Source organism: Ailuropoda melanoleuca, chromosome 16 (genome assembly GCF_002007445.2).
Source record: "Ailuropoda melanoleuca isolate Jingjing chromosome 16, ASM200744v2, whole genome shotgun sequence".
Taxonomy (NCBI): Eukaryota; Metazoa; Chordata; class Mammalia; order Carnivora; family Ursidae; genus Ailuropoda; species Ailuropoda melanoleuca.
The window spans coordinates 63,422,696-63,438,569 of record NC_048233.1 but is presented as its reverse complement, the minus strand read 5'-3'; the positions used below and the strand labels follow the sequence as shown (position 1 = coordinate 63,438,569).

The 15,874-nt window shown below is 36.1% G+C and overlaps 1 protein-coding gene across 1 annotated transcript in view; it reads left to right on the top strand.

Moving 5' to 3' along the window:
• The first annotated feature begins 10,984 nt into the window (after window positions 1–10,984).
• CCDC73 (coiled-coil domain containing 73) overlaps window positions 10,985–15,874 on the top strand; it is a 149,222-nt gene continuing 144,332 nt past the window's right edge. Inside the window, exon 1 of the mRNA XM_034644803.1 lies at window positions 10,985–11,026. Within this exon, the coding sequence (XP_034500694.1) occupies window positions 10,985–11,026 (42 nt within the window). The remainder of the gene's footprint in view (window positions 11,027–15,874) is intronic.

Below are 15,874 nucleotides of genomic sequence, written 5' to 3'. Positions count from 1 at the left end.
TATTTCCATTATATCAAGCAAGGAAAGGCAAGATACAAAGCAGTATGTATAAAATGATCTTAATTTTATAAACATTTATCTGGAAAAGGATAAACAATGAAAATATTAATGGGGTAACATCTGGGTAGTAGGATTATAGGTTAGATTTCTTCTTTGTGCTTTATTTTGACAATTAAAAAATTAACACCTATTAATCATAATTATAAAAAACTCATAATAACTTAAAATTCTGCTTCTTATGGAAATTTACAAAATTTACAAAAATGGAAAAAATAGTTCTTATCCTACAAACATAGAAAGAAAAGTAGTCACCACTCAGCTTCAACAATGTCAGGACACATATCCCTACTCCGCACTAATGCTATATTATCAACTTAGAAAGATGTTTTTCATCTCACTGATTATTCCTTCTCTTCTATATGTTACCCTTCCTTTTAGGAATTTTTATTCAACATCTCTTTCTTCCATGGCTGTATTCCTTATTCTTATATTTTTCTTTCCTTTATCCTTTATCTCTTTATTTTGGTTAAATTTCTGTTTGCTCCCTACTTTACAAATTCTGCTTCCAACTTTTGTTGTGTCCTCCTCTCAGTGCAATTTTAAATTTGGTGATCATGTTTAAAATCCAATCTTTTTTATTCTCAAATTGTTTCATTTTTAAGCATGTCTATTTTGATCTCATAAATTGCAATTTATTCTTGGACCTTACTGGGAATAAGAATCGGAAAATTTTCTAAACTTTTCTCTTGTTTTTGAGATGAATTTATTTTAGAAGGAGCCATTTCTCTGATTCTTCTAGGTCAAGGGTGGGCAAACTACAGCTCCAAGGGGCCCGTTTTTGTAAATAAAATGTTATCGTAATACAGCCACACTCTTTCATTTACGTAGCATCTCTGGCCGCTTTTGCAGTATAGCCGTTACAGTAGATGCTTTCCTGCTACGATGCAACACTGTCTTGTTGCCACACACTTTATGGCTTGGAAAACCTAAGATATTTAGTATTTGGGCCTTTATGGAAAAAGTTGACCCCTTTTTCTAGGTGGTTTCTTAGTTTTGAATTCCAGAATGTTTTCATAGATCCAGAGAGTTTTCTTTATTTGCATATCGGTAAGTTCTGTGAACAAAGGGTTAGTACCAGAATCAAATGGGGGGGGGACTTTTCAAATGTTGGCAGCATTCAGCCCACATTAGAGCTACCAAATCAGAGTTCTCTGTTGTGCCTCCTTCCTTCCTCACACTGCTCTGGCTCTGTTGTTCATACTGTCCTGAAGATGCCCTGACCATTCTGCCTGTATGTCCAGCTCTGTGATTTGAACCTGGGGAGCGAGGGTGGGTGAGGGCTCCTGCCTGGAAAAAGTCTACTTGGAAGACTAACTTTTTTTCTCCATGCTTTTGCTGATTTCTCCTCTATGTTAACACAAACTGATAGAAATTAAAATGTTATTAAGCTCTTTTGGCTTGACATAAATAGCTACAATCGGTAACTGAAATAAACTTGAATTTTTAACCTTTAACTGGTTTTCTGTTCACAACATAAATTATATACATATTAGGAAGTTCACATAGGGCAATGTCAGTTAAACATTATTATCTTGGGTCAAATTAGTTTACTATTGCATAACAAGAAAAGAAGACTTTCCAAAAATGAGTCTTAGACCCTGAGTAGGCCACAGAATGAACCACAGATTTGGAATTAGGATTAGTTCATGTGACTTTGGGAAAAGTATTTGAATTTTCTGGCCTTACCATCAGAATTATAGTTGAAATCGAGGATTTTCTTTCCTTGTGGCCCTAAAATTCTTTTTTTTTTTTAAGATTTATTTTATTTTATTTATTTGACAGAGAGAGATACAGCCAGCGAGAGAGGGAACACAAGCAGGGGGAGTGGAAGAGGAAGAAGCAGGCTCATAGCAGAGGAGCCTGATGTGGGGCTCGATCCCACAACGCAGGGATCACGCCCTGAGCCGAAGGCAGATGCTTAACGACTGCGCTACCCAGGCACCCCCCCTTGTGGCCCTAAAATTCTTAATGGTACTCTTGAGCACTCTTAGAGCCTCTAACAGTGGTTCGTTCCAGTGAGTCTTCACAGAGCAGCTTGCGGTGGTTCAGGGGGCTACTCACGAACAGGGTGGGGGGGTGGGGGATAGAAGGGTAAAGGCATACAGGTGCAGAAATTAACTGAAAATTAGTACATTTTTCTTCCCCATGACTGGTTCTGATCTCTTTTACTAGGTCTGGTGAAATTGTTCCTACCTGACTTTACAAGGATGTTTTAAGCCACATTTGGCTAGAACATGAATTTCTATGTTAGATAAATTTTATGTGAAGAATTTTTTTCAGAAAATTACTTCAAGTTGGCCTCATGCTTAATTTTTTTATTTAACTCAGATCCATGTTTTGGATGCAGTTTCATACACTTGATTTGACTTACTGAACTCTATGAATAAAGGGGCCCAACAAGCATTTTAGTATATTTTATAGCAGTATATGTTTTAAGAGCTCTTTCATCCTTTTCCTACTTATGTGGAATTCCTACAAATGTCATAAAGTTTTACTGTGATTGAAATGAAGGAAGTCTGTGTCCTTGAAAAGTCTGTCAGCAGTCTTTGGGTATATAAATGGTATTACCTATTTATGAACGTCATATAAAAGTTAAATAGCATTAGCATGAACTGAATAAAATAAGACGTTGAAAATATGTCTACATTAACAACTGAAGAGAAATTGGAGTGAAAATTGAATTAATTATCTGGGTAACAGACTCATTGTTTCACTATAAGTTTGGGACAGAGTATTGGGAGAAGCTTGCTATTCAGGTTGGGTAATAGAGATGCCTTCTTTCAGAAAAAAGTTTAAGTTTGAGTTGGTATATCCAGGGTTCCAAGAGCAGAACTACTTTTTCCTGATTAAATTTTTTTTCTGTCCTCTTAAGATGGTTTGTTTCTGCATCCACTTCCTTATCTCACAGTTTGAGTCAGGGAAAAACAGGTAGATGTCTTATCTATATTCTACAATTAGTTCTGGAGGAAGAAGGCAGTCGGCAGAGATTGACGTTCCACAGCATTATTTAGCAAAAGTGGGGATTTTTTTTTTTTTAATCTCAATGTAAAAACTCAGTGAAGAATATCCCTATTTCATTCATCAAAGGTATTCAACACAGATACAGCTTAAGTAAACCTTTGTTTTGAAGTTATGGATTAAATCTTTAACCACAGGATAAAAGAAGAGGGGAGAAAGTGTGGAAGGTTCAGAGAAACTCATATACACCATTTCTGAGAAAATACTTGGCGTACAGAAGAGAGGAATAGTTTAGTATTTGAATCCCTAGGCAAAAGGTAACTCCGTTCTGGGTCAATTGACTGTCATTGTGAACGTGAAGCTGATTAAATCCCCTGCTCCTCTCTTGTGTTTTAAGCAGCTCTCATTAGTGAATTATGACCATGAAGAGAAGAGATACCAGAAATGATATCTTCAATTTGACAAGAATACCATATCTAGTGAATTACCCATAAAATAGTCACATAATGGACTTTTAGGTCATACTTGAATTAGAGAGTCATCGTATCTAGAAGCTAGTTTACAAATATAAAGATAAATGTGTAACATTATGTCACATTATAATATCTAGTAGAATCAATTAATGGATACTATTTGGGTCATGGCAACACAGGATAGCTGCAATCTAATGGTAACATACAAAGTTCAATGCCTAGTTCTTAAGTTAAAGGTGTAAAAGTTCAGTTTTATATGTTCTCTCATGAAATTGATTTGACTAAAGAATTGAATCATATGAACCAAATTAATAAGTGATCATTAATATTCAATAAGAGGTTCATGTGGGGAGCTCCTGGGTGGCTCAGTAGGTTAAGGCGTCTGCCTTCGGCTCAGGTCATGATCCCCGGGTCCTGGATGGAGCCCTGCATTGGGCTCCCTGCTGGGCGGGGAGCTTGCTTCTCCCTCTTCTTCTGCCTGCAGCTCTGCCTACTTGTGCTTTCTCTCTATCTCTGTCAAATAAATGAATAAAATCTTTAAAAAAAAAAGAGGTTCATGTGGTTTAGTGTATTAGTCTACTGGTGAAGACAAAGTAGGATCAGAAGTTGTTATAGTAAATAAAGTTTCAGAAAAAAGGGATGATCCGAAGCTGTGATAGGAACAAGAGTATTTATTACAACAGCAATTATTAAAGAGTGGTTCACAAACTTTAGCATACTAATCACTAGGAATTTTTTGTTAGAAAAACTTTATAAAGTAGAGTGAGTTTCTGGTAGGAAGAATTCTGTGTATATGTAAGCCTATTAAGTATTATGGATGTTTGTCACTTGCTTTTCTATTTTGGTGTAAAACTTTCTCCTTGATCTTCTATCACTTCTTTATAGTGATAATGATGTCATGTCACACTAATATCATCACAGTTATACCAATAATATCACAGGAGATATCAATGAAGACTCTGAGAGATATCAAGATGATGACAAACATTTCGAGTCATTAAACAAGATTAAATTATGGTTGATGAGTCCTGATATTAAGCACATTTTACTGTGCTTGAAAACTGGTTGTGCATTTATGATATTAGTAACTCTTTATAAACAGAATATTGAAATAGGTAGATATTCCATATAGCAATCATACCAGAGAAAGAAAGAACAATAGGCCATCATCCATGAACTCCCATATTTGGGAGGCCTGCCTAATGGAAAATATCTTTCTATTGTGGTGTTACTGTGGTTCAAATGTGGTCATCAGAGATATTGGTTAACATATATGATTAAAGATACTGGGTATTTGCTATGCATCCAGGGCTTTATGCTTATTATCTCAATTGACTCTCATAATCATCCAAAAAGGTAGGTGATGTTATTATCGATGCTTTAAAGATGACCAAATTGAGGCTCTCTTCCCTACTCTGGGTGATCTTATTTATTCCCCAGGATTAAATACTTTATCCTGTTGATTTCCAGATTTGTATCTCCAGCAGAGATCCTTATCTGAGCTTCTCACTCATATTTCAGTTGCCTTCTTGATTTTTCATGTGGATGTCTCACAGATATCTTAAACTTAATTTTTGCAAAAACAGAATCATTGGTTGTAGGTGATGGTATTGGGTGTCTATTCAACTCTCTTTCCTCCTTTTTTCTTATTGTCAGAGTCTTGATTTTGTTGGGTTTTCTATACCCCTCTGTACTATGTGGCTCAGGGGAAGATGACCCTGTACCCAGCTCTTAGAGTAGATCTTAATTGATCTAAGCTTATCATGATTATCTCATTTCTCACATCAGTGATAGGTTTAAGATAGGCATGTGAGTTTGAGCCAATGAGAGATGTCTGCTGGCAGGATTTTTCTCCCTTCCAAGTAGTTACTAGACAATATGTCCTTTTTCTTCCTCCTTATATTGTTGTCCCCGGATGTGATGTTCAGAACTGAAAGCTATCTTGCTACCACTGTGAGAATAAAGCCAACACCGGAGGAAAGCAAAACAAAGAGAACCACTGAAAAGTAAAGCAGAAGACTTAACAAATCACATCTGGAGTCCTTCTCTTGACTTCCTTTTATCTGAGATTAACTTCCTGGTATCTGTTGAATGGCTCAATTGAAGTTGAAGTTTTTTATTATTATTTTTAAAAGATTTTATTTATTTATTTGACAGAGAGAAAGAGCCCAAGCAGGGGGAGTGGCAGAGGGAGAGGGAGAAGCAGGCTCCCCACTGAGTAGGGAGCCCGATGCAGGGCTTAATACAAGGACTCTGGGATCATGACCACAGCTGAAGGGAGATGCTTAACCATCTGAACCACCCAGGTGCCCCAAAGTTCTTTATTATTTGTAACCAAAGTTATCCTGATAAAAATTTTCACCCCTAAAGTGTTGACCTCCTTTCTTCTACATTTCCCTAAATGGACACGTGAACTACCTAGTAGCTCAAGTGGAAACTCTGGGATTCGTTGTTTTGCTTCCCCTCACCTACTTCATCAGTAAGTATTGCAACTTGGAGAAGTAAAAGAGAGTGAAAGAGTAGAATACTATTACTCCGAAGTTTCTATACTGATTAACTGGGAGAATGGTACAATGATAACAGCATGGCATAAGTAAAGGGTCAGGAAGAGGATCTGGTTGAGAGGACAGAGAAGATAAATTTCATAAACTTACTGAATTTGTCTCATTGCTTTTCATTACGATTTGAATTACGAGTTAAAAGAAAAACCCAGTATATTAGGGAAAAAAAGTAAGTCTTGGGGATAATATGTTTAATTAATATGTTTAATTAGAAAATGCAAATTTTCTAATAGAAATAATTTGTATTTTTTTCCTTCTATGTAGTGTATATAAAATAAAGTTAAATAAAATCAATAAATCATAAGCTCAGAATAAACTTCTCCCACAGTATATGTAATACATGTACTACCTCTTGTGGTTGATTAATCCATCATCCCGATATTGACAACTAAAATTCAACAACTAATGGACATGTTACATTCTTATATATTGTCAAAGCAAAAGCCAGAGTGAAAACCCATATATCCAGCCCATTTTAGAGAGATTTCTTTCCTTTTTTTTCTTTTCTTTTCTTTTTTTTCTTTTTTTAAAGATTTTATTTATTTATTTGACAGAGATAGAGACAGCCAGCGAGAGAGGGAACACAAGCAGGGGGAGTGGGAGAGGAAAAAGCAGGCTCATAGCGGAGGAGCCTGATGTGGGGCTCGATCCCAACACCGGGGTCATGCCCTGAGCCGAAGGCAGANGACCCAAGGCAGAGCCTAAACCACTGGGCCCCCCGGGCCCCCCTTTTTTTTTTTTTTTTTTTTTAGAGAGATTTCTATCACAATTTATGGCACTACCAACTATTACATGAAATTCTTTGAGCTATATGCAACTTTGACTTTAAATTTTAGTATATATCCACAAACATTTATTACATGTATATCATGGGCCAAGCACTGTGCTGAGGTTGCAGATACAAAGATGAATAAAATACAATCCCTTCCCACAAGCATGGAAACAAATAACTATAATGAAACGTGGTAAGGTGCTGTAGCTGGAACAAGTTATAAGCACTTGTTTTCACTATAGCCTTTACTACCATAGGCTGTAGAAACCTGTTCATTTACTCTGTGCATATAACATTATTCTCTGATGCAGATATTATCTCCTGTTATTCTCCCAGGGAGTCACTGTGCTTATTCATGACAAATTCCGAGTAGCTCCAGGCCTATTAATATAAGATATGAAAACTCTGATTATAGAGAACCTAGTTTGGGAGACATGTAAATATGCTCACTCCCTTTGCTACATCAAGTAAAAATGACATATGTTTACTCTCTGACAATTATGGTTAGGGTTAGGGTTGGATTAGAGGCTTTAATCTATGTCAGGAGTAAAAATTATTCTACATTATAATAAAGATTCACATTCTATTCATAAAAAAACCCACAGATTTTGTAGTGAGGAAAGCTTTTTCTTTTCATAATATGTAAAGTTATATCAGATTGAATGAGAGGAGGAAATGAAGACCAAGAGCTAAAAGGCAAAAATGGGGGGTGCCTGGGTGGCTTAATTGGTTAAGTGGCTGACTCTTGATTTTGGCTCCAGTCATGATCTCAGCGTCCACGAGATGGAGCCCTGTGTCGGATTCTGTGCTGGGCTCTGTGCTGGGTGTGGAGCCTGCTTAGGATTCTCTCTCTCCCTCTCCTCTGCTCCTCTCCCCCAACCCCCCTTCCTGTTCACACTCTCATGGAAAAAAAAAAAAGATAAAAATAAATAAAAGACCAAAATGGAAGAGTGTGGGAGAAAGAGAAAGATCTTAACCACCAGCTGGGCTTGGATTTAGATGCCCGATGGCCACCTAAAATACAGCTCACTCATTCATTAGTTCATTCAATCAATATTTATTGAGTTCTTAGAAACAATAGTCATGATAATACTAGTAGTTATAATAAAAATAATAATAATAACAATAACTGTCAGCCCTTATTGAATGCTTACTATTTGCCAGAAATGGTATGATGCACTTTATGCACCTTCTCTATCATATTTACACCTTAGGGGTAGGTATTCTTCTTCTTCTTTTTTTTTTTTTTAAGATTAATTAATTTATTTTAGAGAAAGAGAGAGCACATGAGCAGGAGGGGCAGAGAGAGAGGGAGAGAGAATCTTAAGCAGACTCCATGCTGAGCACAGAGCCCATTGTAGGGCTCGATCTCGTGACCCTGAGATCACAACCTGAGTTGAAAACAAGAGCTGGGCACTTAACCGACTGTACCACTAAGGTACCCCAGTAGGTATTATCCTTATTCCCATTTTATTGATGTGGATTTTGAGGCACAGAGAGATCGAGGGCCTTGCCCATGGTCATGAGTAGTAAATGGCAGAGTCAGGATTTGTATCAAGCCATTTGCTCTTAACTACTATGTATGTGCCATTCACTGTGCTAGCCTTTAAGAGATTTAAAAATAAATAGGATCAGAGTCCCTGTCCTCAAGGAGTCTGTTAGGAGAAAGAAAGTGCAAATAATTGCAATGCAGTGTTATAAATACTATAATAAAGATATGTAGAACACAGTGATTGTACCAAGGAGGGAATGATTAATTTTTGCTTAGATGGGAGTGGAGGGTTGATGAAATTTCAAAGAGGAGATTTGTGAGCTTAGACTTAAAGAATAAAGTGTTTTTAGGCAGGCAGAGTGATTGAAAAGGTATAGGGATCAGCATGTGCACAGATTAAGAGAACTTCATGATAGGGTGAGGTAGCGGGGGCGGGGGGCGGTGAGAGGAGGAGGACTACAGGGATATGCCAGGCAAATGGCAGGACTATGTGGAATTCTTGGAGGAACCACAGGAGTGGTCATTTCATGGCTTCTCTTACTGTGTGTAAAAGAAAATTTCTACTACAGCTTAAAGCAAGTCTACATAGTTGTAACTTGAAATAATAAAGCTTTAGAATTTATCAAGTTTTCTTAAATACTTTGACAATTGAAAAAATAATTCCATGAATTTAAATGTTGAGTTATATTGTGCTAAAGTTTTCTCTGATCCTTCTCAGAATTCAAAGATATATTTACAGCATTAATCTTTGTACCAGTTGCTGGATTCTGTCTTTTACACTTGAGTTCTCTTACATTTTTGTGCATTGAAACCTATTTTTTATAGGTTATGAAGGATTTGAATGTACTGATGTAGCATGTAGTTTTTTAAAAAAATCCAGCTATTTCAGAATTATCATTTCAAAACTGTCACTACTACAAATAGCTCGGCTCTAAACACCTTTGTAAAAATTGTTATTCTTTCTTCTCCTGTCTCTAGTTGATTATTCCCCTTGGAATATTATCTCCAAAGTGGGAACTGGGTGAAAAGATACACTTAGTATTATTGTTCTTGTTAACATAATGATGAGGTTATTTTTCAGTGATTAACTAAACTCTTATTTTAAAATAAGCACTTCAGTTGAATCCAGGGTATTTTCCATTGAACTAGACATAACTATAATGAATATTTAATAAAAGAGATATAACAAAAAAATTCTAAAACTTATTTTAAATCTCTCTTCTAGGAACAAGTTGTATTTTATACTTACCAGGCATTGGAAAATTTGCATAGAATTAGAAGGGGATCAGAGGTTATTAAGTTAAACTCCTTAACCTCTCTACACCTTTGCTGCCAAATGTGCAAAAAGTATAATACTATAATATAATAATATATATAATATGATAATAGTTTTGTTGTGGATAATAAAAGGAGATGATATATGTAAAACACTTAGCTCATTATCTGACACACAATAAATTATCAGCAAATATTAGTCATTGTTAGAGTATAGCTGTTATAGTTAGCATACATCAAATTGAAAGGTTATATTCATTGGCATTTATATGCCAGGCATTGTGCTAGAATTTTGTATGCAAAATTGAACAAAGTACTTCCTATTTTCATGGAGCTTATGTTCTAGAATATAGACAATAAACAGATATACTATGTTAGATGGTGTTTGTGCTATACGGAACAAAGTAAGGCAGGGGTTGAGTATACTGTATGGGTGCTACTTCTTTATACAGAATATTTGGGAAAGTTCTGCTAATATGGTGACATCTGGACAAAGACCTGAAGGAAGGGAGTCAGGAAAAAGAGTTTCAAACAGATTTGTATTTGGATATGTGGTTAAATTTTTGAGGATGAAGATCATTTCTTTCAGATTTTGATAGGGCAGCAAAAACTATGCAGGAGGCCTGAAATATATTCCATTCTGTGTTAGGTGCTGGAGTAGCTGTAATCATCAATATGTTTGTTTATTTATTTTGATCATCAGTATGTTTAGAGCCATAGTTCTTCTCTTAATTTATTAAAAAAATCAACATTTAACTTTTTGAACACTAATACTTTCACATCATTCAACATAAAAAACTATAAAAAGGAGTTCAGTGAGGTCTTCTAGTCTTTCCTGTCTGCCTCCACACAGTTCCCATTGCTCCCAAAAGGTAACACATTAGATTTTTCTTTAGTCTTACAAAGATTTAAAAAAAAAATACGGATAGATAAGCCAATACATATTTTGCTTAAAGTAAACAAAGAAAAACCTCGAACAATCAGAGAAACTTTCCATAAGCTTTGTTTTTTGTTTTTGTTTTTTGTTTTCTTAATCAATCACATTTTGCCCCAGGTGCGCCTACGACCAGCTTCTGGCCTGGAAACCGGAAGTTCTCCAGGGTGGGGAAAGGTGAACCGGAAGCTGTGGGAGTGAGAGGTCGTCGGCTGACGTGACACAGAGCGGTTTTTAGCCTGCGCTTTTCAGAAGCGGTTCTCATCTTTTCAACCAGCGCCCATTTAAGGGTTTAACCTGCATTTCTGGCCGCCTGACCCATCCTTCTTCTTTCTGGACGCCCAGGGGTTGACTTCCCCGGGAGTCTCCTGATTTGGGTTGGTGGTGTCTAGAATCTTCCACCCCCGACCAGAGAGAAGCCTCCACCCTTGGACCTCGCTGTCTTCGCTTGGGCTTCTCATGGCTTTTCCTGAATCGGTATCAAGGCTGCCGGTTAGTAATGTGAGTCTTGTCTGTTCATTACAGAGATGCGCGGGAGCCTCCAATACGTGTGTTTTAGGTTTTTTTTGTTTTGTTTTTAAACCTCATTTTTGTATTATGAATAAATGTAATAATGTTCGTCATTCTGTGAAAAATTTCAAACAAGCCTGGTGCTTAAAGTTTGCAACATTTTGAACTCTTACTAGTGAATCTCAACGTTCTTTGGTGGGTGTCACTTTGCAGAATGTTTGAGGCATGGTGCAAAATTCGGCCGCAGTTAGCAGTTGCGGAAGTGTGTAAATCCCTGAGGAAAATGTTTCCAGTTTTCTTTATTCTTATAGTAACGTTATTCCTTCTGAAGTGCCTTGCACAAGCAATCTGAATTTCCCTAGGAATAAAATGACTGGTTTGCCAATCCCGATAATGCTGAATTATAGATTACATTATTCATGTCATTGTTTTATCTTCCATTTACCTTTGCTTTTGCAAGTAATCAGTGACAACACTAAAGGCATTTATGGGAACCTTTATAATCAGTACTCTAATCTAGAAAGAGAATGTGAAGTTTCCATTAAGATTCTTCCACTTAGACTAATGAGATCCTTTTACTTGTGATTATTTGCTGTTTTGTCTTAGTTGTGATAAGTGCCTGTGTCTGCTTTGTTTTGTACCTTGAAGGAAAAACCCCTATGAGATAGTCCAACCTGAAAATCAGCAAATATTATGTGGGTGGAATTTATTCTACAGTCTTTCACAGTTGTCTTTTCCAGCCATTTCTTCAGCCAGTTTTTGTGTTCTAACCCTTCTTGGTTTCAGGGTTGACTTGAAGTAGTTCTTGAATTCCTTATTTTTTTCTTTTTAAAGGATTCATGTATTTGAGAGAGAGAGAGAGCGTGCGAGTGCGAGAGGGGGGAGGGGGCAGAGGGAGAGAATCTCAAGCCCACTCTACCCTGAGGCAGAGCCCCTACCAGGGCTTGATCCCAGGACCCTGAGATCATGACTGGAGCTGAAATCAGGAATCCGGTGCTCAACTGACTGAGCCACCTAGGCACCTCAGTAGTTCTTGAATTCTTAAGAGTTATGTTCCCTACACGATGATTTATCAAGTGCGCTAATGTAAGCTGAGAGAGTATTTTAATTTTTATAATGCTTCATATCATAGTATCAGGAAGGAACTTGGTTATCAGTTTTTATATCACAGTGCCCACTGGATGGCAGCATAGCGTTTTTAGTTTCTTCAGCTTTGACCATGGATTTCCTAACTACTGGTGCTCTAATAATGTTTTTCTGATAGTAATAGACCTCTTTCATATGTTGAAAGTTTATTACATGCCAGGCACTGGACTAAATGCTTTATGAGCATTATCTTATTTAAAACGAAAAAAAAAAATCCCACGTCGGTGACCTAAGGGTTCTCATTAATCTCTTTATACCATATGAGGAAGCTGTGGGAAAGAGACTAAATAATAATGCAAGGCTGATAACCACACAACCAGTAAGTAGTAGGGACAGAATTGACACACAGGTGCTTCACTACTACTTCATGTAAATCAAATTAAGGTTATTGTTAAGTTTGACCAAATAGTGTAGAACTTGGAGTTAAGATGAGCAATCTGTGGATATTATGAAAGAGGTAAGAACTGAATATCAGTTTTATATAATGTGCTTCAAGACAGTTGAGGGTGCATGGTTTCCAACAAGAAGTATTTCCTAAAGTGTGTTCCGAGGAACACTAGTCCTGTGAGATACTTCAGTAAGAAATTTCCTGTGGCCAGAAATACTCTCGGAGATTTATTAAAGGCTCTCCAAAGTCCTGTAATAAAGGAATCTGTCTAACCCAACTCAGCATTTTTTGGAACTCACAGCATTCTCAAACTTTCTGATTATAGCCTATATTAAGAAATACATTTTACATGCAGGCCAGTATAAATGTGTATTTACACCTGAAATACTGAATAAGACAGATGAAACAATTACTTACCTTTAGTATGAGCAATTTATTTTTTTTCTATTTTATTTTTTTCTAGTCTATTTTTAAATGATAAATATCTTTGTTGAAGATAATATTCTTCTGTCAGTCCTGGTAATACATTTCATGTTGGGAAATTATCCTTTATAATCAATTCAAGCCACTAGCCAAGTAAAAACATAGAACAATTTCATGTGCAAATTGTTAGAATTTCCCAAAATACATTCTTTGGTACACATGTTCCCCAGAATATTACTTTGCATTTTGAATAATCGAAAAAAAAAAAGTGTTCCACGGTTAAGACAAACTTTGGAAATTGAGGTTAAACAGGTTCTAACTATTGCTAATGGTACTGTTAATTTCTAAGTTGAGGAATTAGTATGCAGCATTTCCCAGATTTATTTGACAGTGGAACCTATTTTTAGAGATGTGTTTTGTGGACCCCTTGCCCTCTAGACTTTGGAAAATGATCATGTAGATAATTAAGGGAAAATGTCTTTGTTGTATGTATTTTGGGTGAGAATTTTTACTGTAAATTATTCATGTAATTTTCATAATTTATTTCTTCTGTTTGCTAATAGGGGTGTGACAGAAGTATGTCAGGAAGCTGTTCAGCTTTCTTAGTTTTCTTATGACCCATGGAAACTTTCTGTTAATAATAAGAAAAACCTTTATGAAAATCTCTGGCACTGATTCATATAAACTAAAACTTTATTTTCAGTTTAAATTCAATAAGCAATAAATTTCTAGCTATGTTAGAATCCCTCTTATTAGGATATTTTGGAAATTTACTCTTGTTTTTTCATATTTGGAAAAATTTGGAGTTTAGTAAAATTAAAGATTTTAAGTGGTTAAGAATATTTAAAGGATTTTCTTACATTTTATGTATAGGTGACCAAAATTAGTGTTTGTGTATTTGATACAAAAATCTCTTGTATTGCTTTAGATTAGTTGAATTTACAGTACTTTTATTTTTCAAAAATTTTTTAAAAAGATTTTATTTATGAGAGAGAGAGCATGAGGTGTGGGGGGGGAGGGAGAAGAAGGCTCCTGCTGAGCAGGGAGCCCGATGTGGGGCTGAATCCCAGGACCCTGAGATCATAACCTGAGCTGTGAAGGTGGATGCTTAACTGACTGAGCAACCCAGGAACCCCAAATTTATAGTACTTTTAATAGTATATTTCGTGTTTGGCTTCGTATAATGATCCTTATGGAGAGAATTTCCAATTCTCTCATTTCCTTCGTACATTTCAGACCATTCATTTTTAGAATTTAAGTAATAAATTTCTCCTTTTCTTAAAAGAAGGAGAAATTTGCAAAGAATTTACTGCAAATAGAGAATATTTTACTCATAATAGTGTAAAATATTTTCTTTCAAGAAACTCAGAGTGTTTTTAATAATTATACATGATTTATAGTAATTTAAGAAATTATTTATCAGGTGTCCCCCAAGTGCATTTCCCTCTGGAGCTTAATAAACCTTCTACAAACATCAAATGCTTAATGAAAAAGTAACATTTAGGGCAGCATTATAAATTGACATAATAAAGTGCGAAATTATGTGGAACAGACAAGAATGGGGCAATAAATACAATAATCATATGATACGGGCAACAAGTACAGTTCAGGAAAGGAAAAATGGTGTAAACTGGATTCATAAGAAAAGTTTCACAGAGGAGATGAAATTCAATCTGATTTTTAAATTGCATTTAAACAGCAAAGATAGAGGAAGGCATTCTCTGTGAGAGAGCAGAATGTGTGAAGGTATTAATTAGTTCAAGCTCCTTAACATGGAACGAAATACCTAAGACTGTGCTAAGCATGCTTCATCTCTTCTTCCAGCCTTACTTGGTAAACTCTAACCTTAACCTGTTTTTAGTTCCTCATTTAAAATGACACTGTGTCCATCTGTGCCTTTGCTTATGCTGTTTTTCCACTCTAAAGTACTCTTACCTCATTTTTCACTTTGCTAACTTCCTAACTTTTAAGATTTTTGAGCCTCAGTCCAGAGGTCACCACCCCCAGGATGTCTCAGACCTTTTCAATTCTTCCTTGATTTTTCCCTTGCTGGATTAGAAGGCCCTTCTTTTCTGCTGTTATAGCGCTTTCTAAGGATCTCTGCCATTGCTCATGACCATATTGTATTATAATTATTTTCATACATTTGTATCTTGCTACCAGAGTTCCATCAGAACAAGGGCTCTGCGTGTTTTGCTTTGTTTTTTTTTAATAATTACGTTTTGAATATAGAAGGGGCTGAATAAATGTGTGTTGAATGAATGAATTTTTTCCCTGTATTTGTTTACATTAATATTCTCAGACTTCAGGATTCTCTTAGGTTCTGGTATTTTGAAATTCATTTCATAAGATCAGGTTTACACCTGATTTTATAATGTCCTAATCCTTTCTGGAACCTTGGTAATTTTTGTATCTTGGCCCTTTCACTTTATTCTTCATTTTGCTTTCTAAGAAAGAAAGAAATGCTATCCCTTCCCCCACCCAACCAAGGCTAATCATTCATCAGTGTATTTCCCCTCTACCCAATACTCAACTCTTAGACGTCACTTCTTCAGTTATACCCTCTCTCTTCTCATTTAATTCCTTGGTCTTTACTGACTTCTTTCTGTAAAACGTATGTTCCAATTTCTCTCCTTCCCCTACCTTTTCTTGATTACTTATGACCTTAAACTCTCTTATATCTCGCTTCCCACCTCAGTTTGTGAAAACTGCTCAGTGACTTCCTACTTTCTAAATCAGTTTGTGTAAGAATTACCCTCCTATCTTTCAGCCACATTTGATTTTCCTTTGCTCAGGGTCTGTTTCAAAATCCTTTTTTGAGAATTGTTTCTTGATTTCCTCAGTAGCCTGAAATTTCTTCTCCATAGATTAATTAAATCAGA